The sequence below is a fragment of the Phoxinus phoxinus genome, assembly GCF_949152265.1.
Source record: "Phoxinus phoxinus genome assembly, chromosome: 1".
NCBI lineage: Eukaryota > Metazoa > Chordata > Actinopteri > Cypriniformes > Leuciscidae > Phoxinus > Phoxinus phoxinus.
In genome coordinates this window covers 10625731-10652193 of record NC_136876.1, presented here as the reverse complement: position 1 = coordinate 10652193, position 26463 = coordinate 10625731, and the positions used below count along the sequence as shown (strand labels likewise).

Genomic DNA, 26463 nt, shown 5'->3' with positions numbered 1-26463 from the left:
TGACAGCACTCCAAATTTACAAAAAATATAGCTCAATGTTAAAATTGACTGGAGTTCTCCTTTAACTGAAAGCAACTTGCACTGACAATATCTTAAAATATGTTTTTTTTTCCCTAAAGGCACATGTATAAAAGCTACTTAAATCCCCTAATTGAACAAATGCCTAATCCTGGCTTAATCTAAGCACCGTCTGTGAAAGTGGGCCTACATGTGTCACTGGCAGTATTTAGATGTGTTTTAAATCAATAGATTCACCAGATAGAACTCAATTAACTCAATTAATTCCAGGTGGTGGTTAATCAATTAAATGAGCAAAATAAAGTTAGCATTCCCTGACAATTAAAAGTGTTTAAATATCCCTGCGTTCAACACAGAGGATTGAGAGAAGCAGCAGCAATAAACAGTGGTAGCGTAAGAGAAGTGCTCTAAGAATTGTGAAAGAGACTTAATTTTGGTTTGGTCTTGGATGATTTTTCCTCATGGCTGTGAGGGAGACTAGTGTTTGGAAAGGGCTCCTTTTAGCCCTTTTTCTCTTTGCTGTTGATGGACAGAAACCAGGGCCGTAAGTACTGTTAAATGTGATTTGAAAGGAACAAGCATTCTGTTGTCTGTTTTATGTTGGGATTAACTAAACTTTGTAGATGGTGAAAACAGTCTATGTGAACCGATTGAAACTTTCTTTCAACGTCATTGTAAAAGATCACTACTCTTCATTTGTTGCTATCCAGTGATAAACTAGATGTCCTGTGGTTTCTGTATTTTTTTCCACAGGTTATTCATGGTGACGTTCCCTGCAGTGATTGAGTCTGGATCTGATGCCAAATTATGCATATCTCTTCTGAAGCCCCAAGAGAGTCTCACAATGACAGTTTCTCTGCTTGATGAGAAAAACAGGACAACTCAACTTGTGCAGCAAGTTTCTTCAACATCGTTTCACCGCTGCTTTAGCTTCCAGGTCTGTCATGAGACGCTTATGCCTTTTTTTTTTTTTGTCTGGTTTGTTAACTGAGTTTCTCCACAGGCTCCTCGAGTAGATAGAGAATTGGTGCAGAAGCTGAAGGTGGACGTTCAAGGGAAGGTCTTTAGAGCGACTGAAGAGAGGAAAGTCATGTTTAGACGTTACCTGCCTTTGACCTTCATCCAAACAGACAAACCCATCTACAATCCAGGACAAACTGGTGAGCTGTGAATGTCCCTTGGTTTAATATTAGAGGTGTAGAAAGTCCATTACGATACAAGTTTTGATCAAGTGCATTAATGTGAGTGTTGATTTCTTTGCAGTGAATTTCAGAGTTGTCACTATGGATGCCAGATTTGTGCCTTTTGATCAGATGGTAAGACCAAATGTTTCACCATATTGAGTTTTCTGGCCATTTCAGTGATCAGTGTGTTATTTTAAATGTTTAATATTCCTTCCTTTGTTTTACAGTATAATCTGGTGGTGGTAGAGGTGAGTGTGCTCCAGTTCAAGTCTTTTGAATGGGAGTCAATGCAGCTTTTTGTACTTTTGCTTTGTTTGCTGTTTTTCCTCTGAGCTGTTCATTGTTTTATTAGGATAATCATAATAACCGGATTGGTCAGTGGACAAATGTTTCCTCAACGGGGTGGATATTGCAGCTTTCGCACGAGTTAAACCCAGAGGCTCAGATAGGGATGTACTCACTAAAGGCTTTTATTGGAGACCGAACAATCTCCCAGGTTTTTGAGGTGAAAAAATATGGTAAGTCACTGTGAATAAACTGTGCAGCAGTTCAGTGACCGATCTGAGGTCTTGATTCAAGTCATTTGGTTTCTGGTTTAGTTTTGCCCAAGTTTGATGTGACCGTAAACACACCACAGACGTACAGTGTTGCAGATGTGGGACTGAAAGTTGAGGCTTGTGCCAAGTAAGTAAAGATTTATTTTCTTGTCTTGAAGTTGGTCTGTTCTTGATCTTGTTCCTTGTGATGTTTCTCAGATACACATATGGCCAACCTGTGCTTGGTCAAGCATTGGTGGAAGTGTGCCGTGAGCCGTTTCCATATGTTGTGGTTCCTGATTTGACCCGTCATTGCCTGAATAAAACTGCAAAGGTTTGACTCCTGCCTTACAGTGGAGGTTTTTCTTCTGCTTTTGCTTGACTTAAATGTGACTCTTTGTTCTGCTACCAGATGAATGACACTGGCTGTGCCTCCCTTACTGTCGATACATCAGTGTTTTTCCACACCAAATTTGAAAATAATATGCAAGATACTTTTCTTGTAAATGTGAACGTCACTGAGGTGGGAACAGGTGAGATTGGCTGATCCAAACCAATGGCACTTGCTTTAAAGTTTGTTGGCTGTTCACTTTTCTATTGCATACCTCAACCCCATCCTCACTCCCCCAGATGTAGTCATGTCAAAAGCTGCATCGGTGTCCATTACGTTTGAAGTCGGCAAAGTCACGTTTGTGGATCTCCCAGATTATTTTGAAACCGGATCAATGATTAATGGAAAGGCAAGTAAATGTTAATTCCATGTCACAGGAGCCTTCATATCGGTTCCCTTTCCTAACCTTGATCATTCCCAACAGATATCAGTGTCTCGTTTTGATGGGACTCCAATTGTAAACAAAGTGGTTTATCTCTTGGATGGTAACAGCTGGCCCAACAAACTGCTGCAGAATCTGACTACAAACCAGAAAGGACTTGTCACGTTCTCCCTCAGCACTGCTAATCTTCCTAAAGCTGCTCTGAATCTAGTGGTAAGATTTGCTCTGTGTTTTGTGAAATGGACTTCTCCCAATCTCTCACATGAAACTGATTCAATTCGTTGTTCCCCAGGCAAGTGCTACTCCAGAGGTTGTTTATGGTTACAGATCGCCATACTTCACTACAGATACAAGGGTTGTTCAGCTTCTCCAAACTGCTTCTCCTGACAACCCATCATTTAGTGAACTGACTATAGTGAAGCATGAGCAGCCGCTCAAATGTGGTGCTGCATTTCCAGTGACTGTCAAGTATTCTTTTGTTGGAGAGGCTGGTGACTACACCACTGACATCATCTATATGGTGAGTGGACATTAGTTTTGTAGCTTTTTTTTTCTTTTTTTCTCAGCATTTTTTATGCATCCATTTGTCTTGTCAGGTCATGTCCAGAGGATTGATCGTTCTCCATGGAATTCAGACGGTCACAGCAAGGGCTTCTAATACCGTCACAAGTGGCTCTGTGTCTTTCCAGCTGTCTGTCAGTGTCGATATGGCTCCAGCAGTGCAGATTCTGGTCTACTGCGTTCTGCCCAGTGAGAGTGTTGTTGTTGGTAGTGCATCGTTTGAGACTGAAACATGTTTCCAAAACAAGGTATGATGTGCACTGGCATCTTCTGTCTTTAAGTGAGGAATGGGTATATATCCTATAGCCTGTCAATTTTTGTCCCAGGTGTCGCTACAGTTCTCTCCTGCTACGGCCGTTCCTGCGGAGCAAAGCGTTATGACGGTCTCTGCTCAAGCAGGGTCTCTGTGTGGCATCAGTGCTGTAGATCAGAGCATCCGGATCATGGAGCCAGGAAGACGTTTGAGTGCTGAAACGGTATGGTGTGCCTCAATCAGATTTCCTTTGTAGCGAATTGGCTTAAAACAAATACAGTGCTATGCATAAGTTTAGACACCCATGCTAAAGTTGACTAAAAAGAGGAATAAAAAATCATCTTTTGGAAATTGAACTTAATGCCTTAATTTAAAAAAAATAGGAAAAATCCAACCTTTAAGGACACCAATTTTCTTTGTGAATGAATAATGTATCGTAAATAAATAAATTTTCTTCCTTAAAATACAGGGTGCATAAGTTTGGACAACCCTATGTTAAATTCCCATAGAGGCAGGCAGATTTTTATTTTTAAAGGCCAGTTACTTCATGAATCCAGGATACTCTGCATCCTGATAAAGTTCCCTTGGCCTTTGGAATTAAAATAGCCCCACATCATCACACACCCTTCACCATACCTGGAGATTGGCATGGAGTACTTTCCATAAGATCATCTCTCAATGCAAATCAAACCAGCTGTTAGGCTAACTGAAATAAAACCATGCCAATCTCTAGGTGTGGTGAAGGATATGTGATGATGTGGGGCTATTTTAATTCCAAAGGCCAAGGGAACTTTATCAGGATGCATAGTATCCTGGATTCATGAAGTAACTGGCCTTTAAAAATAAAAATCTGCCTGCCTCTATGGGAATTTAACATAGGGTTGTCCAAACTTATGCACCCTGTATTTTAAGGAAGAAAATTTATTTATTTACGATACATTATTCATTCACAAAGAAAATTGGTGTCCTTAAAGGTTGGATTTTTCCTATTTTTTTAAATTAAGGCATTAAGTTAAATTTCCAAAAGATGATTTTTTTATTCCTCTTTTTAGTCAACTTTAGCATGGGTGTCTAAACTTATGCATAGCACTGTATTAATAAATACTACTTGTTATCAATTATAAATATTTTGATCAGTTAATAGAATTTAACTTTAATGTGGAAAAATATAATATTACAATCAATAAACCTGTTTGTCCCATGAACACTCTTTAACAGTTTAATTCTGAGAAATGTACATTTCTGGGGTATGGGAAATGTCTCCTATTCTACAGTACTACTCAAGAGCAAGTAGTCAAAATCTGCATGATTGGGGACTCGGGTATATGAGCATGAAACATGGACAACTTCATGTGTGACATGAACAAGACTTTTAACTAGACTAAACTTAAACTACCCTTAACATACACATGCATATGCATATGCATGCAAGTTGTAGCATTGTTTGAAATTCAGCAGATCATCAGCCTTGAGCAAACAATCAGTTTAGTTACAACACGCCCTTTAAAGGGGTAAGGATACTTAATGTATCAAATGAGACTTAAAGGGCACCTATTATGGAATTTTGAAATTTACCTTTCATGTAGTGTGTAACATAGATCTAAGTGAACTAAAACATCCAGCAAAGTTTGAAATGTGAAAGTGCACCGTATATAAAGTTATTGTCTTTCAAAAGTAAGAGTCGACTCTGAGTCATTTTTATGAATCGTTAGAAGACCGTAGCTTTTTCTCTGACTAGATGACGTCAAGTTATTTCAATATGATACGCCCACTTATTGCGCTCCAAAGCCAGGGAGAACTTCATGGCGACGAGTCGCTGTGTTATGAAGTGCGACTCAAAAGCCAACTTTTTTCATCTGCCCAAGGAGGAGCATTTGAAGACTAAGTGGCTACAATTCATATAACTATACCACAGAAGTATAGTCCGAGCCTTGTGCTTTGTTGGCGCCATTTTGAAGACTATTGCTTTTTAAATGCAGTCAAACTTGGATTTGCGAGCCGGCTGATATTGAAGGAAGGTTCATTTCTAAGTGTATTTGCATCAGCTTCCTCCTCCGTATCACAACCTGTAAGTGTTATTAATAATTGTTGCTTTTGTTTTATGTAGCATGCTTAATTATTTGTTTTTTGTGTAAGCACCGTTTAGCTTCTAGGTCTTCAATGGCAATTGTATTGAGATATGTGAAGTGTTTGTCGTTGTTTTCGGAGTTGTTTTAAAGAATAGAATAATACCTCGTAGTAACGTAACTGCATTTTTTTTTTATGCATCGGGCTATTGCAAACAAAGACTGATTGTGCTTTTACAATATGAACTCTGGGCTATGCTCGCTAACATAACATTAAATTATTTATCTTATTTTTAGTTTTTTACTACAAACTACAAAGCAGTGGACTATAATCATTATTATAACATGATTTAATTGATAAAAGCATCATTGTACTCCGTGTTAAACTAAGTATTATCTCTGTAAACACTGCTGGGTCATCTGACCAATCAACGCAGATTAGCGTCGCGCAAAGGAGGGGTTTGGAAAACGAGTCGTTGAACGAATCATTTGGGAGTCGGTGAGCAAATCAGGTAAAAATAAATGCATATTATACGAAAACAAAAGTGTTTTTTGACATTGCATGCACGTAAAACTGTTGTTGGGGACTCCCTAAACAACATTAGGAACATTTTAAATGTCATAATAGGTGCCCTTTAAGTTTGATACTTGCATGCCTCGCCCATTTGAATAAAACTGTCCTGATGCAATTTGAGGCTCCAGTTGATCTTTGCTGATGTCTTGATGAGAGAACCAGTGGGAATCAATCTTTGGTGACTGGAAAGACAAGGCCACAGCCTGGCACAAGCTTGGGGGTCCTTCGAAAACTTAGTTCAGCATCTTCACATCAGGATATCTCAGACTTTATTGGATTTCTAAGATATCTTGTTTTTGGGTTTTTTTATTTAAAAGCGTGTGAAGATGTCACACGCTCTGGAGTTGTGTGAGCTAATTTGGAGGGAATTTCTTTTTGACCATTTGTTCTAGCAGGCCCTTGAATATGTAACTTGATTGACGCATTTGTATAAGAATCTTGAAGATTATTTTCTAAACACCCAATATAAAGTCTTAAGGCTTAATGTGTCCTGTAACTGTTTGCTGGATTATTCATTAAATATGGAGAATTATGTCTGATTTGGTCCAGATGCTACACCTTTTTAGACCTAAACTGAAGTGGGATTCTAATCCGATGTGTGCTACACTAAAATATTCAGTTTACTGCAGATCAAAGACAGGGAAAACCCTGTCATGCCATTGAACTAATTTAACCAAATTGAAGACATTTGTCCTTTTTTAAAATGTGATAACATTATGACTTGGTCTTCAAAAGTCAAACGTGTGAGACTTAATACTAGAAGACCAGTTTCTCTCTATGTTCTCAGGTGTTCAACTTGCTCCCAGTGCGATCACTATCTGATTATCCATATGAAGTTGAGGATGAACAGGAGTGCATAAATGTTCGACCCCGTCGGGCTGTTCCTACAGACCAAGCCTACGAAACCTTCAAGGTATAAAACTGTTCATTATTCTGTTTAATAAATTCACCTTAATTTTCAAATGTTTTTCTCTTGCCTGACAGAGCATGGGGATGAAGGTTGCCACAAATTTGCCTATCAGAGTACCTCAGTGTGTCATGTACAGAGGCCTGAATTATTATCGTAACTTCCATGATGGTATGTCAGTTTGTTTCTTGCGCTCATATTGCCACATGACTTCATTGATTCCTTACTTTTATTATAGTTTGTAGCTTTTGTGACTTGAAACTGCAAGCCATTTGGAAGCTTAAAATTGCTGTTCTCTTTCAGTAATGTATTATCGTTATCCTGTAGCCATGGCTATGGCTGGACTGGCTCCTCCAGCAGCTGAAAGTGCTGGAGGTGACGCTTCCTCTTTTGATGTGACCATCAGGACTTACTTTCCAGAAACCTGGATCTGGCAGCTTGCTCAAGTGGGGTTTGTAATACCTTTTTTAACATATAAAGCTACTTTCCCACAGTTTTTACTTCTGTTTATAGTTGTGTCCTTTTTTTTCTTCAGAGCGACTGGATCCACACGAGTTCCCCTCACTGTACCTGATACCATCACCACATGGGAGACTGAGGCATTCTGCCTGTCTTCCAAAGGTTTTGGTCTTGCTCCTCCTGCTCTGCTGACGGTCTTCCAGCCCTTCTTCCTGGAGCTCTCGCTGCCGTACTCCATCGTTCGTGGGGAGTCTTTTGATCTGAAGGCCACGGTCTTCAGCTATCTTTCCAAGTGCATCATGGTCTGTCATGGTTTCTTTATATACTGTAATGGATTTGTATAGAGAAGGTCATGTGTCTTTTCTCCATGTGCTTTTTTTTTCATTGGCAGGTTAAAGTGACTCCAGCTTCATCCATGAACTTCACTCTTAAACCATATACTGATCCGTATTCATCCTGTATTTGTGGCAATGGGAGAAAGACCTTCAATTGGGTCCTCTCGGTGTCTGTTCTTGGTCAGTTTTAGACGTCTGATACCAAATTTAAAGTTTGTGGTGTTGCTCACTTCCGGTCTGTCACTGCAGGAGCTGTCAATGTGACTGTCAATGCTTCAGCTGAACCATCCCAGACTCGATGTGGCACTGAGGTTGTGACCGTGCCGACAAGAGGACGCATTGACGTAGTCACTCGAAGTCTACTTGTCCTGGTAAGTGTTACCAGCCTTCTGGAGTTTGATCATGGATCTCATGCGGCGTTACTGATGTTGTGTTTTGCGTTTATAGCCTGAAGGAGTTGAAAGGACAAACACCCAGAGTTGGTTACTGTGTCCAAAGGGTTTGTTTGCACTCAATGATTCCCCAAAACCTTCTCCCTGTATAGCCAAACATTAGCCTAGCACTCAATGCTGATCCATTTTGTTCGGTTTGCAGGAAAAGTTCTTTCTGAAGACGTGACTCTGACGTTTCCGACAAATGTGGTTCAAGGATCAGCTAGATGCTCAGTTTCAGTCCTTGGTACAGCATTTCATGGAGTATAAACTGACACAAATGTTTGGCGGAAACCGGAACGGTTTCTGATGTGGGTTTTATGCTTTACATCCTTGTAGGGGACATAATGGGACGTGCACTGAAGAATCTAGATGGGTTATTACGGATGCCATCTGGCTGTGGAGAACAGAATATGATAATTCTTGCTCCGAATATTTACATCTTGCTGTACCTGGAAGTAACAGGGCAACTGACCGCAGCCATCCGAGAGACCACCACAGGCTACCTTCAGAGTGGTATGGGCGAGCAGATCCATTTTTAGTGTTGTGGAGACTAAATCTTAATGACTTTATTCTTTGATTCCCATCGAAGTTATCAAGACTCTCTTATAAGCTCATCCCCTGCCACTTTTCTTTCTTTTGAACAGGATACCAAGGACAACTAAACTACAGACACAGTGATGGATCATTCAGCACATTTGGTTATGATGCATCCAATACATGGTTAGTTTCATACTAATATTATAGTGTAACCTTTGTCATAAGTGGTTTGTTCAGTTTAACAACTTCCTCCACTGCCAGGTTGACCGCCTTTGTCTTGAGGTCTTTTGGTCTAGCGAAGCGTTTCATCTTCATTGATCCGAATGTCCTTCAGAGTGCAAAGGACTGGCTAATAAGCCAGCAGGGTTCAAATGGTTGTCTCATGCAACAGGGAACTTTGTACCACAACGACATGAAGGTACATGTGTTATCAAGTGCACCTTAACCATAAACCTTCCAAGATTGTTTTTAATCTATGTGCTGGTGTTTTAGGGTGGAGTTGGTGATAACGTGACCATGACTGCCTACATTGTTGCATCGCTGCTTGAACTAGGCATCCCCACCACCGTAAACTTATCCAGTAGTTGTAAACTCCTTGCATATTGTTTTCTTTTTCTGGCTGTTGTCTGACATCTGCTTTGCTTTTAGGATTCTGTCATTGCCAACGCTCTGTCATGCTTGAGGCCTGTCGTTGGGAACCTGGGAAACACTTATGCCACCGCTCTGCTGACCTACACCTTCAGTCTGGCTGGAGAGACCACCACTCGATCACAGCTTCTAACAACCTTGAACAAAGTTGCCATTTCTGAAGGTAAGATTTACCAGCCTCTTGTTTGATCAAGTTCTTTGTAATCAACTTCCTCCCATCTCATCCTAAGGCACTAAGCTCCATTGGTCTCAGACGACATCTGGTGATACTCTGGCAGTGGAGATCAGCTCTTACATGCTGCTAGCGGTTCTCGCTGTTCAGCCTCTCACGACGGCTAATCTGGGCTATGCTAACCGCATTGTCAACTGGCTCGTGGCCCAGCAGAATCCCTATGGAGGCTTCTCCTCCACCCAGGTGCCTCTGACCACCAAACATTGCAATCATTTATGAGGAGATTTTTAATCTGGTGCTTGTTTTTAGGATACAGTGGTGGCTCTTCAGGCTCTGTCTGTGTACGCTGCTCAAGTGTTCAGCTTGGATGGCTCCAGCACTGTTACTGTACTGTCCTCAGTAGTGGGAGGAGACTCTTATAGCTTTGATGTGAATCGGGACAACAGGCTGCTGTATCAGGAGAAGCCGCTGAAGAACGTTCCTGGCAAATATAGTGTTAAAGCATCAGGATCCACTTGTGTGTCTGTGCAGGTCCGTATCTTAACCTTCTCTATTTCTGTTTCTTTTGTGCACATCCAAATCTGATTAGTCTTGTCTGCCTGGCGCTCATACCGTAGGTGGCGTGTTTCTACAACATCCCAACACCCGTTAAAGTCTCCAGGACACTGATTGTTGAAGCGAAGGTGACTGGAGACTGCAGACCGCTCGGGTCCAATCTTATGTTGAACTTCACAGTGAAGTAAGAATAGCTTTGGCTTTGTGTCCTAAAACCATCTCTTGTTTGACTCATTCAAAAGGATCCTGCATTTTTGATTCTGTTGACCTAAACCTCTATTCCCCATCACCTTTATTCAGATACGATGGTGTAAAAGCAAGCACTAACATGGTTCTAGTTGACATTAAGCTTCTGTCAGGCTTCACAGCAGATACGTCACTGGTTCGTAGGTTTAAAATTTAGAAAGTTCCAAGATGCTTGAAGCTCCTTCAGATGTGATTGTGTCTGTAAATTATGGTATTTTCCTCAGCTTGGATCTCCACCCCAATCGTTCATCCCGCTAGTGGAGCGGGTTGATGTTGAAGATGATCATGTCCTAATATATCTGAAAGAGGTGAGACCCTGTACACTGGGTATATTACTAGCTGCCATCTCGATTGTGGTGTATGTGCTATTCATCCTTTCTCCCAGGTTCTCAAAGGTGTCCCCATGAGTTACACTCTGCAGCTGAAACAGGTTCTTGCAGTAAACAATATCAAGCCAGCAGTCATCAACGTTTATGACTACTATCAGACAAGTATGCTTTCATCCTAATCATTCATTGCTCTGGCTGAATTCACCATTGAACATGATCCAGTTAATTTCATGTTCCTTTTTCAGGTGATTCGTTTGAGACCACATACACGTCTCCCTGTCAATGATTTGATTCAGTACTGGCTGAAGGATATGTGCCTTAATAAAACTGCTTTTATACAATCAGTCCTTTTTGTTGCTTTTTATTTATTTGAACATTTGTTTGAATCAGGAATTTGTAGTGTTCGTGAGTTTATATTTGTCCTGTGACTTCAAATACTTAACTTTGCTCACTCAGGCAGTGCCTGTTCTAGTTTGTGGTGTTCAGCTGCAATGATGTACTCAAGAACTATTGCTGTGCTTTACTACAATAGGACAGGAAGAGCTAAATAAACTGATTGCATCTAAACCAGAATGTTTACTATATCGAATATCCACCAATTACTGAAACAGTTGTTACCTGTAGCAGAAGAGCCTCTTCTCAATATTAATTTGTCTTTATTTACAGGTCATGTCCCAAGACTGCTCAAGCTGGCAGTTATTAAGCCTCTCATTAAGAAACAATTAGATCCAAATGAATTGGCAAATTACAGACCCATTTCAAATCTTCCATGTATGTCTAAAATACTAAAGTCATGTCTGCTCATTTGTGATTTCAATCTGGATTCAGGCCCCATCATAGCACAGAAACTGTGCTCATTAGAATTACAAATGACTGACTTCTGACCAAGTCTCTCTCAATACTAGTTGATCTTAGCGTGGCATTATGGATCATAACATACTCTTAGATCGACTACAAAATAAAGTACATGTATTCAGGGACTGGCATTAAGGTGGTTTAGATATACCTGTCAGACATTACCATTTTTGTCTATTTAAACTGAAAAATCTAAGATAACAACAGTGCCTCAAGGATCTGTGTTAGGCCCATTTATATTTTCAATATATTTGATACATCTTGGTAAATACATGTTTGATACATCACTGTTGCCGATGATCCTTATAAATTTCATCATGGTTATGGCCAGCTCGTTTTAAGCCGCAACATAAAAGCGATCAAACACAAATCTTTTTATTTTCTTTAATGTAGTGTCTTGACCAATCAGACACACAAATTGTTCACATTTAATGAATAATTCAGCAAACTCACTCTCCCAACAAAGGTCCTTGAGCCATCCCCTGAAAACTACAACTGTCATCCCAAATGATGCTAACACAGATATAACCAGGTCTCTGTTTACATCAGCAAACATTAACTGGAGCCTCAAATTGCATTGGGACAGTTTTATTCAAATGGGTGAGACATGCAAGTATTAGCCTCATTTAAGTACCCTTAATACCCATTTTAAAGAAGAGTGTTAGAACTAAAATCTCATGGTTTGCTCAAGACTGTCAGTCCAAATGCACACACACTGGTGTGACTAACAGAATAAATAAGAGCGCAACTAAATCTAGACCAACATGAGATCACCAGTTGGAGTTCTTAGGTGTGCACGCTGTACTGCTTAAAGGACAAGTTCGGTATTTTACACTTAAACCCCGGTTTACAGATCGTATCTGATGAAATAGAACGGTTAAGATTAAAATTTGGACACATGCTCCTGTCCCGAGAATTTTAGGTTTATTTCGCATGTGTCCAAATTTTAATCTTAACCGTTCTATTTCATCAGATACGATCTGTAAACAGGGCTTTAAGTGTAAAATACCAAACTTGTCCTTTAAGTGATGAGGGGAGACTTCAAAAAATGCCAATGCCTTTATATTTTCACGGCAGACTGTTTCTGTTATTGTCAGGCAAACATGCAGTGCCATCTCTGTTCACCTAGGTCCAAAATACATAACGCTGCCTCTCACTGTGCCCAAAGCCCACGAGCTAAAGTCCGCATTTGAACACGCTCATGGTATGCCTCAGTGTTTAGGAGTCGTATATGGCACCCACATCGAAATAAAGCAGCCATCTGTCAACTCAATGGATTACCTGAACCAGACGGGAAGAGATTCCCTGTATGTGCAAACTGTATGTGACTACAAATGCAGATTTATGGATGATGTCATAAAATGGCCAGGGACTGTTCATGACACGCATGTCTTCACCAATTCCAAGCTATATCCATATTTTAAGACCAGAAAGATCCCTGCACTGGAGAAGAAGATTCTGGATGACGAGGAGGCGATACCCATTTTCCTTTTGAGTGATCCTGCCTACCCGCTACTGCCTTTCCTGATGAAAGAATATGTTAATAGTACAGTATCTACTATTGAATCGGTTTGCAATCGGTTGTACATGGGCAGCATACAGGTTTCATACTTTTCGATGCAAGTATCTGTAATAAGCTTATCCCTGGTTGCTTACAACATATTGCATTTTATCTGCTATAAACATGCTTGACGAATATAAACATTGCATTTAGTGTCAAAAAGTGCACCCTCCAATAATCACCATGTAAAAAACTAATTGCAACAAAACAGGTAGAATACTCAACAGGACACATAACACCCAGATTCATCAGTCTTACATATGTAAATATATAAATTGGAAGACATTAAATAAGGGGTCATGTCAAACTTAAACTCATGCCATAGTGTGCCCTCTTATAACTGAGTCAACAATAACTTAAAGAACAACAAATGGCAACATATTGCCACTTTTATATATGTATCTGCCCCAACAATGGAATTACAATTACAATAAACTAAAGTGTCTACCATAGCGGAGGGAAAATGGCTGGTTTCAAATACCATTGGACTAACATGAGGCTGCGGCTTGAACATTATGCCTCAGTAGTGAAAACCCCTCATGGATGCTGTTGGTAATGGTGGCTATGTTCTCTGTCAGTTTATCTAGCCTTTCTGTGTTACGCCTCTCCGACTCCTCCAGAAGGTCCACCATCCTCCTCTTTATTTGGAGGTCCTCCTGTACGGCTGGATCTGTGTGTAGTTTTCTCTTTAGCCTGTCCCCTCTGTGGCTGTTGAGCTGCCTTGACAGAAATCAGAGTGAATATTTTAAAATGGAACAGAATTCACCAGCAACACATTTAGCACACCTACCAGTGCTACAAGTACACAAAGGACAACTTGCAACGGCCCCTCAACTAGGTACACATACAGACGAATAGAATACAAGCCAATAAAAATGTTCTGCCATGAAGTTCCCTTATATCCCCACTCATGGAATCCCATATTGTTCAATCAGAAATGTATCAATTATCGGGCCGGACCTGACTGTTGTATAAATGACAGTAATGACCTAACTCACTTAAAGAAGGTCTCTTCGGGACTTGACAACCTCTGACGGTGCATACAGAGTTTTTAGCTGTTTTCGCGGATCCATCTGAACGGGCATCTTTTTGACAATGTTGTCGTCTGTAAAAAGAAACATCTTTCCGGTTTTTAGTACATTGTTGTGTAAATGTAGCCTACCCTAAGAGCATGTGTTTCAGAGTTGGCAACCCTGTGATTAATTACCGGGGCTCCGCCCTAAAGACGTCCAGATTGCCTGTGATGCTAAATCAACCTGTTCTGAATTATTAAGAGCGTTTAAATAACGCTGGCATCAGTGCAGCTGATTTAGAGTTAAGCTGTAGAGCAGTGTGGATCTTAACAGAAGTGCTGCAGGGTTTTTGAAAGAGACTCTTGATTTCTGTCTAGTCTTGGATGATTGCTCTTCATGGCTATGAGGGAGATTTGTGTTTGGAAAGGGCTCATTTTAGCCCTCTTCCTCTTTGCTGTTGATGGACAGAAGAGGCCGTGAGTACCATGGGCTTTGAAGTGAAATGAAGACTAATGTTTATGCTGATGCAGTTTTAAAGGTTGCAAAATGAATTCCCAAAGCTTTAACCATATGTTCAAAGTTAATTAGGCATATTTTACTTTGTGGCCATCTAGTGGTCAAATAATGAATGGTGTTCATTAACACTTGTTACAAGTCATTGTTGAAATGAGTTTCTTGTTCCTCATCAACAAAACGGTCTTGTTCTCTTGTCTTTTTTACCATGGTAGTCCAGTGTTGCCAATTCAGTGTTTTGCTTGTTTTTCTGCAGCCTAAAGGTGTCTCACCCAGACAACCAATCACACATACTTAAACATTCAGTGCTCCAACATACAACCTAGAGCTGCATTATTAATCTTTAAGAGATTGTATCTCGATTCAGACACATCTTATTATTAAATGACAGATTTGCCTATTTATTAAACCTTTGACAATCAAACAGAACATCAAATCTGTGTTGGTGCTGCTGAGCAGAGCGAGCAGTTGTCATTAAAGCTATACACTGTTTTTTTTTTTTTTTTACCCCCATCTAGCGGTGGAAAGGGATATGACCATCCAGTGAATATTAGTTTCTGTTCCTCTCAATTCCGATTTCGTTTTAACTCCTACGGTGGCCAATGTAGTCCAAGATTTACATGGCTTCCAGTTCGACCTCGTCCATGAGTATTCCTTCAAGTGATGAGGTTACTTTAGAAAACTATTATAATTTGCAGTAATTTAATTTGTCAGTTAACATATAGGTTATGACATCTATGTAAAATGAATAGTTTTATGTTTCTTTTTTTTTCTTTTACCATTTTATTGCTAACATCAGCTATTAGGTTCCCAGACGAATGCAAGCTAATCTTAGTAAAGTAACTTTTATCAGTGCTATCATTATTCTGTATATTGTACGACATCACTAGCGTAAGGCAACGTTTACATTGTAGGCTATATCATTTTCTCCGTGAGCAGAGATCAGTTGATGTGACGGAGGTGCGAGGGAGAGGTAGGGGGAAAGGAAAAAATAAAAACAGGGCTGGTGCCAGTGAATTGCGGAGACGCGAAAGGCGAAGCTTGAATTAACGGGTATGTCCCTCTTTGGCTAATATACTTTCAAGATGGAGGGGCAACATGGTGACCGACATTCGAACCCCTCACCTGTATGTATTTTCAATGGCATATTATACACTCACGAGAATACTTTATAACTTGAACGAAGTAAATATACATTAATGAGCACATATATTTTTGAAAGAGCTAAGTGTTTTTAGCTAAGAATAAACTAAAAAAGTTACACAGTGTAGCTTTAAACTCAAACTAGAATACTGTGCAAAAGTTAATTTCAGTAATTCAACTTTAAAGGTGAAACTGATACATTATATAGACTCATTACATGCAAAGTGATATATTTCATGCATTTATTTGTTAATTTTGATGATTGTGGTTTACAGCTTATGCACCTTTTCACAATATTCTAATTTTGAATTTGGGGTTTTCAAAAACTCAGTGTGAATTACCCCACCATAATTAGGGGGTAGGCCTACTACTCCTTCACTTCTATGACCATCATGGTCCACTACCATATCAATCCCCACCGTGGTCTAAACATGCGACAAACTGATAATCAGTAGGCTACAGAATATCTCATTGTTCTTATATATCCAAAATAACTGTTTTGATCACCTCCCAAAGGTTAGAAGTTAAGTGCACTGAAATACCATTCTAATTACTAGGAAAAGTAATACCTTTAACAAGAAGCCTATTTCTTGAAATATTGATTTGGTTTATTTTTAGATTTCATAAGACCTGGAGGTGAGACCCAACCCTCTCGTATACTAAACAGAAACAAATTCCCATACCTGCCCGGACTACAGGGCTATGAGTTGATTCAGTCCAGACAATCCCTACTAGAGGAATTTCCATAGCGTTTTGTCATTCAATGTTGACACTTGCTTGAGAAGTTGAAGTTGTTCTCTATCTCCGTTGTTTCTAGCCACGGCGGTTAAAAATGGTACGGTCCACAATAGAGGTGTCTGAAATCGCTTAACATTAAAATGTTCCTACAGTGAAAATAGGAGTTGACTTGTATTGTAACTGTAATATTTTTTCACAATATCAGAAATTATCTGACCCCCAAAACTGATATTTCTGTCCCTTTGGGAGGTACCGGGTCTTCATTGGGGGCTATAGTACCCCCTGTAATTCGAACTATGCATAAAATGTAAGCCATAATCTTCAAAATTAAAACAAAGGCTTGAAACATCTCACTTTGCATGTAATGAGTCTATAATATATCAGTTTCACCTTTAAGTTGAATTACTGAAATTAACTTCAGCACAATATTCTAATTTTTCTTATGGAGTTTTGATTGTACACCACTAGGTGGCTGACAAGTAAATGTTAAAGTGTATGTCATTGAATCATTCAAGATATTAATTTAGTAATGAAACAAGTGAGTATTTAAAAATCATCTTGTCAAAACTTACTTTTTCAATAATTATTTTTTAAATGCACTACATCAATTAACATTGTTAGATTTTTCTGTTAAGTAACATGTTATTTGTTCAGAGCTGTGACCTCTTCCAGGTACAAAACCTAGTTTTTATCCAAAATCATGCAGCTTTAATACCACCCCAACTAACCACGCAAACCCTCTTCTCTCCTGATGATCTCTTTTGGGCTGTTTTTGATGCACCGACCTGGCATTCGCAACCCTGTGGCAGACACCTTCTGTGGATATTCAACCAACATGTAAATGTTCTGACCTGATTCCATTTGGTCCCTGAACCTAAACTTCATGATGTTTACACAGGTTATTCATGGTGACGTTCCCTGCAGTGATTGAAACTGGATCTGATGCCAAATTGTGTGCAAGTCTTCTGAAACCCCAAGAGAGTCTCACAATGACAGTTTCTCTGCTTGATGAGGAAAATGGGATGACTCAACTTATGCAGCAGGTTTCTTCAAAGCCATTTCACCGCTGCTTTTGTTTCCAGGTATGCCATTAGATGCAAGTGGGTTTCTTTTTTTTCTTTTTCCTGGTTTAACTGGGTTTCTCTACAGGCTCCTCGAGTAGATAAAGAATCTGTGCAGACGCTGAAGGTAGAAGTTCAAGGGATGGTCTTCAGAGCGACTGAAGAGAGGAAAGTCATGTTCAGACGTTACCTGCCTTTGACCTTCATCCAAACAGACAAACCCATCTACAATCCAGGACAAACTGGTGAGCTGTGAATGACCCTTTGTTAAATATTAGAGGTGTAGAAAGTCCATTACACTACAAGTTCTGATCGTCTTTAATTGCATAATGCACTTGATGTAATTTGATGATGTAATTTGTAATTTGATGTTGAATGTTATTGCTGTTTTTGCAGTGAATTTCAGAGTTGTCACCATGGATGCCAAATTTGTGCCTCTTGATCAGATGGTAAGGCCTGACCATGAACAAATTGCAAATTTATTGCAGGTTATTTTTGTGCACATTTTTGCTCTTTTCTTCAAAGACTGCATAAATGTTTATGCTTTGTCTTACAGTACAGTCTGGTGGTGGTAGAGGTGAGAATTTGCTCCAGTGCAAGTCTTTGAATGGAGCCAATGCAGCTTTTTGTACTTTTGCTTTGTTTGCTGTTTTTCCTCTGAGCTGTTCATTGTTTTATTAGGATAATCATAATAACCGGATTGGTCAGTGGACAAACATTTCCTCAACGGGGTGGATATTACAGCTTTCTCACGAGTTAAACCCAGAGGCTCAGATAGGGATGTACTCACTAAAGGCTTTTATTGGCGACCAAATGACCTCGCATGTTTTTGAGGTGAAAAAATATGGTAAGTCTGTATATAATGTGCAACAGTACAACACCAGATCTAAGGTCTTAATCTAAAGCATTTTTTTTCTGGTTTAGTTTTGCCCAAGTTTGACATGACTGTAAAAACACCACAGATGTACAGCGTTGGAGATGTGGGACTGAAAGTTGAGGCTTGTGCCAAGTGAGTGGTGCGTTTTTTTTTTTTTTTTTTTCTTGCTGCCACATTTCTTGTCTTGTGGTTGGTCACTTGATCTTTTTCCTTGTGACTTTTTCCAGATACACATATGGCCAACCTGTACCTGGTGAAGCCTTGGTGGTAGTATGTCGTGAGCCGTTTCCATATGGTGTGGTTCCTGACTTGACTCTACGTTGCCTGAATCAAACTGCAGAGGTGTGTGTGACTCCTGCCTTACAGTGGAGGTTTTCTTCTGCTTGTGCTTGACTTAAATGTGACTTTGTTCTGCTACCAGATGAATGCCACTGGCTGTGCCTCCCTTACCATCGATACATCAGTGTTTTTCAACACCAAATTTGAAAATGATATGAAAGATACTCTTCTTGTAAATGTGAATGTCACTGAGGAGGGAACAGGTGAGCTATTGGCTGATCTTAACCAATTGCATGTGTATGGAGGAAGTTGACTTGTTAATTCAGTGCGTTTGTTTATTTTCCCCAGATGTATTGATGTCAAAATCTGCAACTGTGTCCATTACGTTTGAAGTCGGCAAGGTCACGTTTGTGGACCTCCCGGATTATTTTGAACCTGGATCAACAATTAAAGGAAAGGCAAGTAAAACTTTATTCCTTGTAGCAGAAGCCTTCACATTGGTTCCCTTTACTAACCTTGAATCCCAACAGATATCAGTGTCTCGTTTTGATGGGACTCCAATTGCAAACAAAGTGGTTTATCTCCTGAATGGTAACAGCTGGCCCAACAAACTGCTGCAGAATCTGACCACAAATCAGAATGGACTGGCCTCGTTCTCCCTCTGCACTGCTAGTCTTCCTAAAGCTGCTCTCAATCTAGTGGTACGATTTGCTCTTGTATCTTGTGAAATGTAGACTTCTCTAAATCTCTTTTGCATTAAACCCATTCCTTGTTGCCAGGCAAGTGCGACTCCAGCGGTTGTTAATGGTTACAAATCGCCATACTTCACCACAGATACAAGGGTTGTTAAGCTTCTCCAAACTGATTCTTCCAGCAACCCATCATCTAGTGAACTGACTATAGTGAAGCTTGAGCAGCCACTCAAATGTGGTGCTTCGTTTCCAGTGACCGTGAAGTATTATTTTGTTGGAGAGGCTGGTGACTACAGTGTTGACATCATCTATATGGTGAGTTGACACATATATATGTATATGCGCTCTGGCCTATTTGTCCAGCACATTTTATGCACCTGTTTGTCTCTTTTTCAGGTCTTGTCCAGAGGATTGATCGTCCTCCATGGATTTCAGACGGTCACAGCGAAGGCTTTTAATACAGTCACGAGCGGCTCTGTGTCTTTCCAACTGTCTGTCAGTGTCGATATGGCTCCAGCAGTGCAGATTCTGGTCTACTGCGTTCTGCCCAGTGAGAATGTTGTTGGTAGTGTGTCATTTGAGACAGAACCGTGTCTCCAAAACCAGGTATGATGTGCACTAGCATCTTTTGATTTCAAGTGGGGTATGATGACGTGTCCTACAGCTTATTGGTCCTTGTTCCAGGTGTCTCTACAGTTCTCTCCTGCTACGGCTGTTCCTGCTGAGGGAAATGTTCTGACCGTCTCTGCTGAAGCAGGATCTCTGTGTGGCATCAGTGCTGTAGATCAGAGCGTCTGGATCTTGGAGCCAGGAAGACGTCTGAGTGCTAAAATGGTATCCATGCAGTCGATTTAAATTCTTGTTGGTCTTGATTGACATTCGGGTTCAACTAGAGAATTTTGAGTAATGCTGATGGATAAATTTGAAAAACCTATGCTATTATGCAGCTGTTATGATTATAGTTTTTTTTTTACATTTAACACCTAAAATTGTAAACTAACCATAACATGCCAAAATATATTTAGTTAAACATTTTCCAGAAACATGACACAGACCAACACTGTTTTTTGGTCATAGGTGTTTGATTTGCTCCCGGTGCGATCACTATCGGGTTACCCATCCAGCGTTCAGGATGAACCAGAGTGTCTAGGCTTTCAACCCCGTCGAGCTGTTCGGATTAATCCGGCCTACACTGCTCCTACAAATCAAGCCTACACAACTTTCAAGGTAGAAAACAATTCATGACCATAGTTACTGAATAATACAGTCATTGACTTTAAATCTGTCTTGTGTTTTGGCTTGTTTCTATGACAGAGCCTGGGAATGAAGATTGCAACAAATCTCCCTGTACGAGCCCCTCCGTGCCCGCTGTATCCCAGAGTCCCAGAAAGTAGGTCTATGCAGATTGGGTATTTCAGTGGAAACAAATTCTGCATGACTTCCCTTGAGTTATGAGAGGTTATTCCATTTTTCTTTGTGGAGCAGCAAATTGTGCTGTTTTTAACCCTCTGGGGACCAATGTGTTTTTGGGGTCCTTGAGATGTTCTGACATGCCCTGACATTCGTGCTTTTTTCAGTTGCATATAAACCTATTAATGGCAAAGGTGTAATTACACTCTAATTCAATTCAAATTTATTTGTATAGCGCTTTTCACAATACATATTGTTTCAAAGCAGCTTTACAGAAAATGCATTTCAGAAATGTACATACAAAAATACAGTTAGTTAATCATAAATTTAGGGCATAACATATCGCCGGCGTTGGGTCGTCTCTTCACAGGCGTCGAGTCGTCTCTTCACAGGCGTTGGGGCATCTGAAGTCTCCATGAGAGGCTGGATACATAACTGGAGCTGACGAACTCTATTTGAGTTCTCGCATAATGAGCTTGCATAATGAGCATTTTATCCAGGTGTCACACGCAAGAATGTTAGGAATAAATATATATACCAAATATAAAGTCAAAAGCACATTTTTAGTACATAGTCATACCTGGAAACCAATCATGTTCAAATAGGCTATATGAGCCATTCTACAGAATTGGATTTAAAGTTAGATTTGGAAACTTTTCTCTTTTCAAATTTTGTATATATGCAAATTGTATAATATCAAGGTAAACATTTCTAGTAATTGTGCAGTTAATTCTCATACTGTATTTTCAGAGTTTTGGAATACATCCTCTGCCCAAATGTGTCACTAATAAAAAACAATAAATCATTTAATGAGAAGGCTTATATTGACCTATTGCCTAAATATTATTTTACATCTACCTTGTAAATATATTTTTAGCCATTTTATTAGTGTTTGTCTATTTTACAGTAAAAACCTTTATAGTCGATCCAAAACTAGCCACAAGTAGCAACAGCGCGCATATATGCCGTTCATTCTTCACACACAGAAACGCGATTCATATTTAAACAGTCTTTTTGCGGTTTACAGACTATTCCATATCGCGATTACAAGGCATATAATAAAAGAAATTACTACTAATCCTCAACTGGATCCATTGCTCCTCGAAGTGAAACCAGCACTTCTGAGGTAAGTTTCCCAGGATTATTCCTCACCACCTCGCAAGATGACACAATACATTCATCTGATTAAACTTGAAGTGTTTTATCGAGCTGATGTGGCCGGTTTGCATGTATTGCCTCAGATCATTTGTGTTTATAGCGCGTGCTCTCCGTGGGTGTGGTCACATTACAAGACAACGAGCTGAAATGAGAACTCGCTCTTTTTATATAGATTACATAAATGGAGCATATTTGTTAGTTTTGAATTGGATAATTTAAAAGTACACACTTAAATGATTATAAAGATATATTGCTCATGCCTGGGTGAATCGTATTCACTGAGTTTAAGTTTACAGACGTGCACCAGAAAAAGTTCACGGAGACGGAGAGGCAGAAAGCACACCCTGTTTATTTTACAAAAACAATGTTTTTTTTCGATTGTAAGTGTACACAAAGTAGACATTTAACAGCTTATTTTTTCATATGTCTTAAGTCTGAATGACCAAAAATAACAGTATTTTAAATCTATTTTGCTGCTATGTAAAAAGAGCAAAACGTGCCGGCGCATTTGCGGTCCCCAGAGGGTTAATCTTATTTTTATAAATGAAACCAGGGGCAGTTATGGACCTTATGTTTATTCTGCAGACACTAAGTTCAAAGTAAGTAGGTGTAAAATCGCTTGTCTCTCCAGTGATGAATTTTCGTGGTCGTCCTGTGGCCATGGCTGCAAGGGCTCCTGCTGGAATGGCTCCTGTTGAAATTGCTCTTCCAAAAGAGGAAGTGTCCGCTCCAGCCCTTTCTGCTCCAGAAGTGACCATCAGGACTTACTTTCCAGAAACATGGCTCTGGCAGCTTGCTCAAGTGGGGTTAGTGAAGCATCTTGTTCCTTCTAGAGCTATTTGCCCACATCTTACTTCTCCTGTTCCCCTTATTTCTCTCTCCTGCTGTCCTTCAGAGACACTGGATCCACACAAGTTCCCCTCACTGTTCCTGACACCATCACCACATGGGAGACGGAGGCGTTCTGCCTGTCCTCAAAAGGTTTTGGTCTTGCTCCTCCTGCTCTGCTGACGGTCTTCCAGCCCTTCTTCCTGGAGCTCTCCCTGCCGTACTCCATCGTCCGTGGGGAGTCTTTTGAGCTGAAGGCCACAGTCTTCAGCTATCTGTCCAAGTGCATCATGGTCTGTCATGGTTTATTTATGTAATGGATTTTTGTAGAGAAGGTCATGTATTTTTACTCCATGTGCTCTATTTCATTGGCAGGTTAAAGTAACACCCGATTCATCCACGGCCTTCACTCTTAAACCATATACTGATCCATATTCATCTTGTCTTTGTGCTAATGGGAGAAAGACCTTTAAATGGGTTCTATCAGCTTCTGTTCTCGGTCAGTTTTGTACTGCTCTTAGAATTAGAAGTGTATATTAGGTGTTGCTCACTTCCTGTCTGTCACTGCAGGAGCTGTCAATGTGACTGTCAATGCTTCAGCTGAAGCATCCCGGACTCGATGTGGCACTGAGGTTGTGACTGTGCCGACAAGAGGACGCATTGATGTAGTCACTCGAACTCTACTTGTCCTGGTAAGTGTTAACCAGCCTTCTGGAGTTTTATCATGGATCTCATGCTGCTTATTGATGTGGTGTTTAATTGCTTTCATAGCCTGAAGGAGTTGAAAGGACAAACACCCAGAGTTGGTTACTGTGTCCAAAGGGTTTGTTTTCACTCAATGATTCCCCAATACATTCTCAACGTACAGCCAAACATTAGCCTAGCTCTCAATGCTGATCCATTCTTTTCGGTCTGCAGGAAACGTTCTTTCTGAAGACGTGACGCTGACATTTCCAAAAAATGTGGTTCAAGGATCATCTAGATGCTCGGTTTCAGTCCTTGGTAAAGCATTTCATTGAGTAGAAACTGACAGGTAAACTAACTTTTTTCTGATGTGGGTTTTATGCTTGACCTCTTGTAGGGGACATAATGGGTCGTGCGCTGAAGAATCTGGATAGGTTATTAAAGATGCCGTATGGCTGTGGAGAACAGAATATGATTGTTCTTGCTCCCAATATTTACATCCTTCTGTACCTGGAAGTCACGGGGCAACTCACTGCAGCCATCCGAGAGACCGCCACAGGCTACCTTCAGAAAGGTACGGTTGACCAAATCCACTTTACATATGTTGGAGACTAAATTCCAAGGAGGTTTAGTCCTCAGATTAACTCCAATCAGACTAAAGTCCTCTTCCCATTGGAGTGTGCCAGACTGTTTAACTCCTTGACCAATTTACATGTGGCTTTTGGCCTTATCAGGATATCAAAGACAACTGAACTACAGACACAATGATGGTTCATACAGCACATTTGGTAATGATGAATCGAATACGTGGTGAGTTTCTCTGTTCTACTGTTGTGTATAATCTGCTGTGGCACCAGCTTTTTGTAAGTTCAGTTTGACTTCTTCTCCACGACCAGGTTGACCGCCTTTGTCATGAGGTCTTTTGGTCTAGCGAGGCAATTTATCTTCATTGATCCAAATGTCCTGCAGAGTGCAAAGGACTGGTTGATCAGCAAGCAGGGTTCAGACGGCTGTTTCATGCAGCAGGGAACTCTGCACCACATCGACATGAAGGTGCATTACATGTTTCTTAAACTATGCTCTAACCAATTGACTTTGAGACGGTTCTTCTAAATCAGTCTGTGGGTGTGTTTTAGGGTGGAGTTGGTGACAGCGTGACCATGACTGCCTACACTGTTGCATCGCTGCTTGAACTAGGCGTCCCCATCGCAGTAAAAATATCTCTAGTAATTGTATGAGCTCCTTGCAGATGACCTTCCTTTTCTAGCTGTTGTCTGATCTTTGCTTTCAGGATCCTGTCATTAACAGTGCTCTGTCATGCTTGAGGCCCGTCGTTGGGAACCTGGCAAACACTTACACAACGGCTCTGCTGGCCTACACCTTCAGTCTGGCTGGAGAGACCACCACTCGATCACAGCTTTTAACTAGTTTGGACAACTATGCCATTTCTGATGGTGAGATATACTAGTCTCATGATTGTTCATCAGGGTCTTTGTCATCAACTTTCTCCCCTCCATCTCATCCTAAGGCACTAAGCTCCATTGGTCTCAGACGACATCTGGTGATACTCTGGCGGTGGAGATCAGCTCTTACGTGCTGCTAGCGGTTCTCGCTGTTCAGCCTCTCACGACAGCTAATCTGGGTTATGCTAACCGCATTGTCAACTGGCTCGTGGCCCAGCAGAATCCCTATGGAGGCTTCTCCTCCACCCAGGTGCCTCTGACTACCAAACATGAGTGCAATCATTTATGGGTTGAGTTTTTTTTAAATCTGGTACTTGTTGTTAGGACACAGTAGTGGCTCTTCATGCCCTGTCTGTGTACGCTGCTCAAGTGTTCAACTTGGACGGCTCCAGCACAGTCACCGTACAGTCCTCAGGAGGAGACTTGTACAGCTTCAAAGTGAATCGGGACAACAGGCTGCTGTATCAGGAGAAGCGGCTGAAGAACGTTCCTGGCAAATATAGTGTTAAAGCATCAGGATCCACTTGTGTGTCTATGCAGGTCTGTATCTTCACTCCCTCGGTTTCTGTTTCTTTTGTGCACATCCTTATCCTACTGTACTTTGTTTGCTCTGCACACATACTGTAGGTTGCGTGTTTCTACAACATCCCGACACCTGCTAAAGTCTCCAAAATACTGAGTGTTGAAGCGCAGGTGACTGGAGACTGCCAACCACTTGAAGCCAATCTCATGTTGAACTTCACTGTGAAGTAAGAACCTTTCACTTTGTGTCCTGAAACCAGGTCTTGTTTATGACCCTTACAAAGGGAAGCAGTGTTCTTGATCCTGTTAACTAAATCTTTGTTTCCCCATCACCCTCATTCAGATACAATGGCGTAAAAGCAAGCACTAACATGGTTATCGTGGACGTTAAGCTCCTGTCAGGCTTCACGGCTGATACGTCACTGGTTCGTATGCTTTTAAGTTGATTTTGAAAGTTCCAAGATGCTTGAAGCTCCTTCAGTTGTAATTCTGTATGTAAATGATGGTCTTTTCCTCAGCTTGGTTCTTCACCCCAATCGTTTGCTCCGCTAGTGGAGCGGGTTGATTCTGAAGATGGTCATGTCTTGGTGTATCTAAAAGAGGTGAGACTCACCCTGAGCATATTACTAGATGCCATCTCATGTTCTGTGTGTGCTGCTGTTCATCCTTTCTGTCTCACAGGTTCCCAAAGGCATCCCCATGAGTTACACTCTGCAGCTGAAACGGGTTCTTAAAGTGAACAACCTCAAGCCAGCAGTCATAAATGTTTATGACTACTATCAGACAAGTAAGCTTTCGTCCTAATCATTCTTTGCTCTGACTGAACTCCCAGTTCATTTTTCATGTTCCTCTCTCAGGTGATTCATTCGAGACCACCTACACGTCTCCCTGTTCATGATTTTGATTCAGTACTGGTTGTAGGATTAATGACTTAAATAAAACTGCTCTTAAACAATCAGTTCTCTTTGCCTCCTTTTGTTGCTAATCTGTGACGTTTGTTTGAAGCAGGAAATTGGTGTTCATGAGTTTTGTCCTGTGACTTCAAATCCTTACATGACTGAAGTGTAGGTTACTCAGGC

General features: G+C 40.6%; 2 protein-coding genes across 3 annotated transcripts; both read left to right on the top strand.

Annotated features, from left to right (window-relative positions):
• Positions 1 to 345: 345 nt before the first annotated feature.
• LOC307000140 (alpha-2-macroglobulin-like) lies at positions 346 to 10934 on the top strand. The gene is made up of 34 exons (XM_079615453.1): positions 346 to 562; positions 772 to 955; positions 1022 to 1178; positions 1282 to 1334; positions 1430 to 1450; positions 1555 to 1720; positions 1802 to 1886; positions 1958 to 2072; positions 2151 to 2271; positions 2369 to 2478; positions 2554 to 2724; positions 2804 to 3031; positions 3108 to 3320; positions 3399 to 3548; positions 6753 to 6878; positions 6950 to 7043; positions 7176 to 7323; positions 7408 to 7633; positions 7723 to 7846; positions 7916 to 8037; positions 8114 to 8165; positions 8261 to 8344; positions 8437 to 8613; positions 8745 to 8820; positions 8899 to 9055; positions 9130 to 9204; positions 9286 to 9448; positions 9516 to 9700; positions 9767 to 9988; positions 10075 to 10196; positions 10313 to 10394; positions 10483 to 10566; positions 10644 to 10749; positions 10833 to 10934. The coding sequence occupies exons 1-34, from the start codon at positions 480 to 482 to the stop codon at positions 10871 to 10873; spliced, it is 4323 nt and encodes a 1440-aa protein (XP_079471579.1). The 5' UTR covers positions 346 to 479; the 3' UTR covers positions 10874 to 10934.
• Positions 10935 to 14309: 3375 nt separating this feature from the next.
• LOC307000079 (alpha-2-macroglobulin-P-like) lies at positions 14310 to 26341 on the top strand. Of its 2 annotated transcripts, none has more exons than XM_079615340.1 (34): positions 14310 to 14492; positions 17309 to 17492; positions 17560 to 17716; positions 17868 to 17920; positions 18028 to 18048; positions 18153 to 18318; positions 18396 to 18480; positions 18576 to 18690; positions 18770 to 18890; positions 18976 to 19085; positions 19158 to 19328; positions 19407 to 19634; positions 19716 to 19925; positions 20016 to 20153; positions 20397 to 20546; positions 20634 to 20709; positions 22519 to 22693; positions 22783 to 23008; positions 23091 to 23214; positions 23286 to 23407; positions 23487 to 23538; positions 23634 to 23717; positions 23797 to 23973; positions 24134 to 24209; positions 24296 to 24452; positions 24536 to 24610; positions 24691 to 24853; positions 24928 to 25112; positions 25187 to 25402; positions 25490 to 25611; positions 25728 to 25809; positions 25903 to 25986; positions 26066 to 26171; positions 26242 to 26341. In XM_079615340.1, the coding sequence occupies exons 1-34, from the start codon at positions 14413 to 14415 to the stop codon at positions 26280 to 26282; spliced, it is 4332 nt and encodes a 1443-aa protein (XP_079471466.1). In that variant the 5' UTR covers positions 14310 to 14412; the 3' UTR covers positions 26283 to 26341. The 2 variants fall into 2 exon arrangements, with proteins under 2 accessions (XP_079471466.1, XP_079471465.1); XM_079615339.1 differs by having other exon boundaries at positions 20004 to 20153.
• Positions 26342 to 26463: the final 122 nt, after the last annotated feature.

Excerpts from the sequence above, each read along its gene's own strand:
- LOC307000140 (XM_079615453.1), top strand. The coding sequence starts at position 480 with ATGGCTGTGAGGGAGACTAGTGTTTGGAAAGGGCTCCTTTTAGCCCTT. Across the intron at positions 9,205-9,285 it reads AACTAGGCATCCCCACCACC|GATTCTGTCATTGCCAACGC; the intron begins GTAAACTTATCC and ends CTTTGCTTTTAG. Across the intron at positions 9,449-9,515 it reads CAAAGTTGCCATTTCTGAAG|GCACTAAGCTCCATTGGTCT; the intron begins GTAAGATTTACC and ends TCTCATCCTAAG.
- LOC307000079 (XM_079615339.1), top strand. The coding sequence starts at position 14,413 with ATGGCTATGAGGGAGATTTGTGTTTGGAAAGGGCTCATTTTAGCCCTC. Across the intron at positions 18,691-18,769 it reads GCCTGAATCAAACTGCAGAG|ATGAATGCCACTGGCTGTGC; the intron begins GTGTGTGTGACT and ends TTCTGCTACCAG. Across the intron at positions 19,635-19,715 it reads GTGTTGACATCATCTATATG|GTCTTGTCCAGAGGATTGAT; the intron begins GTGAGTTGACAC and ends TCTCTTTTTCAG.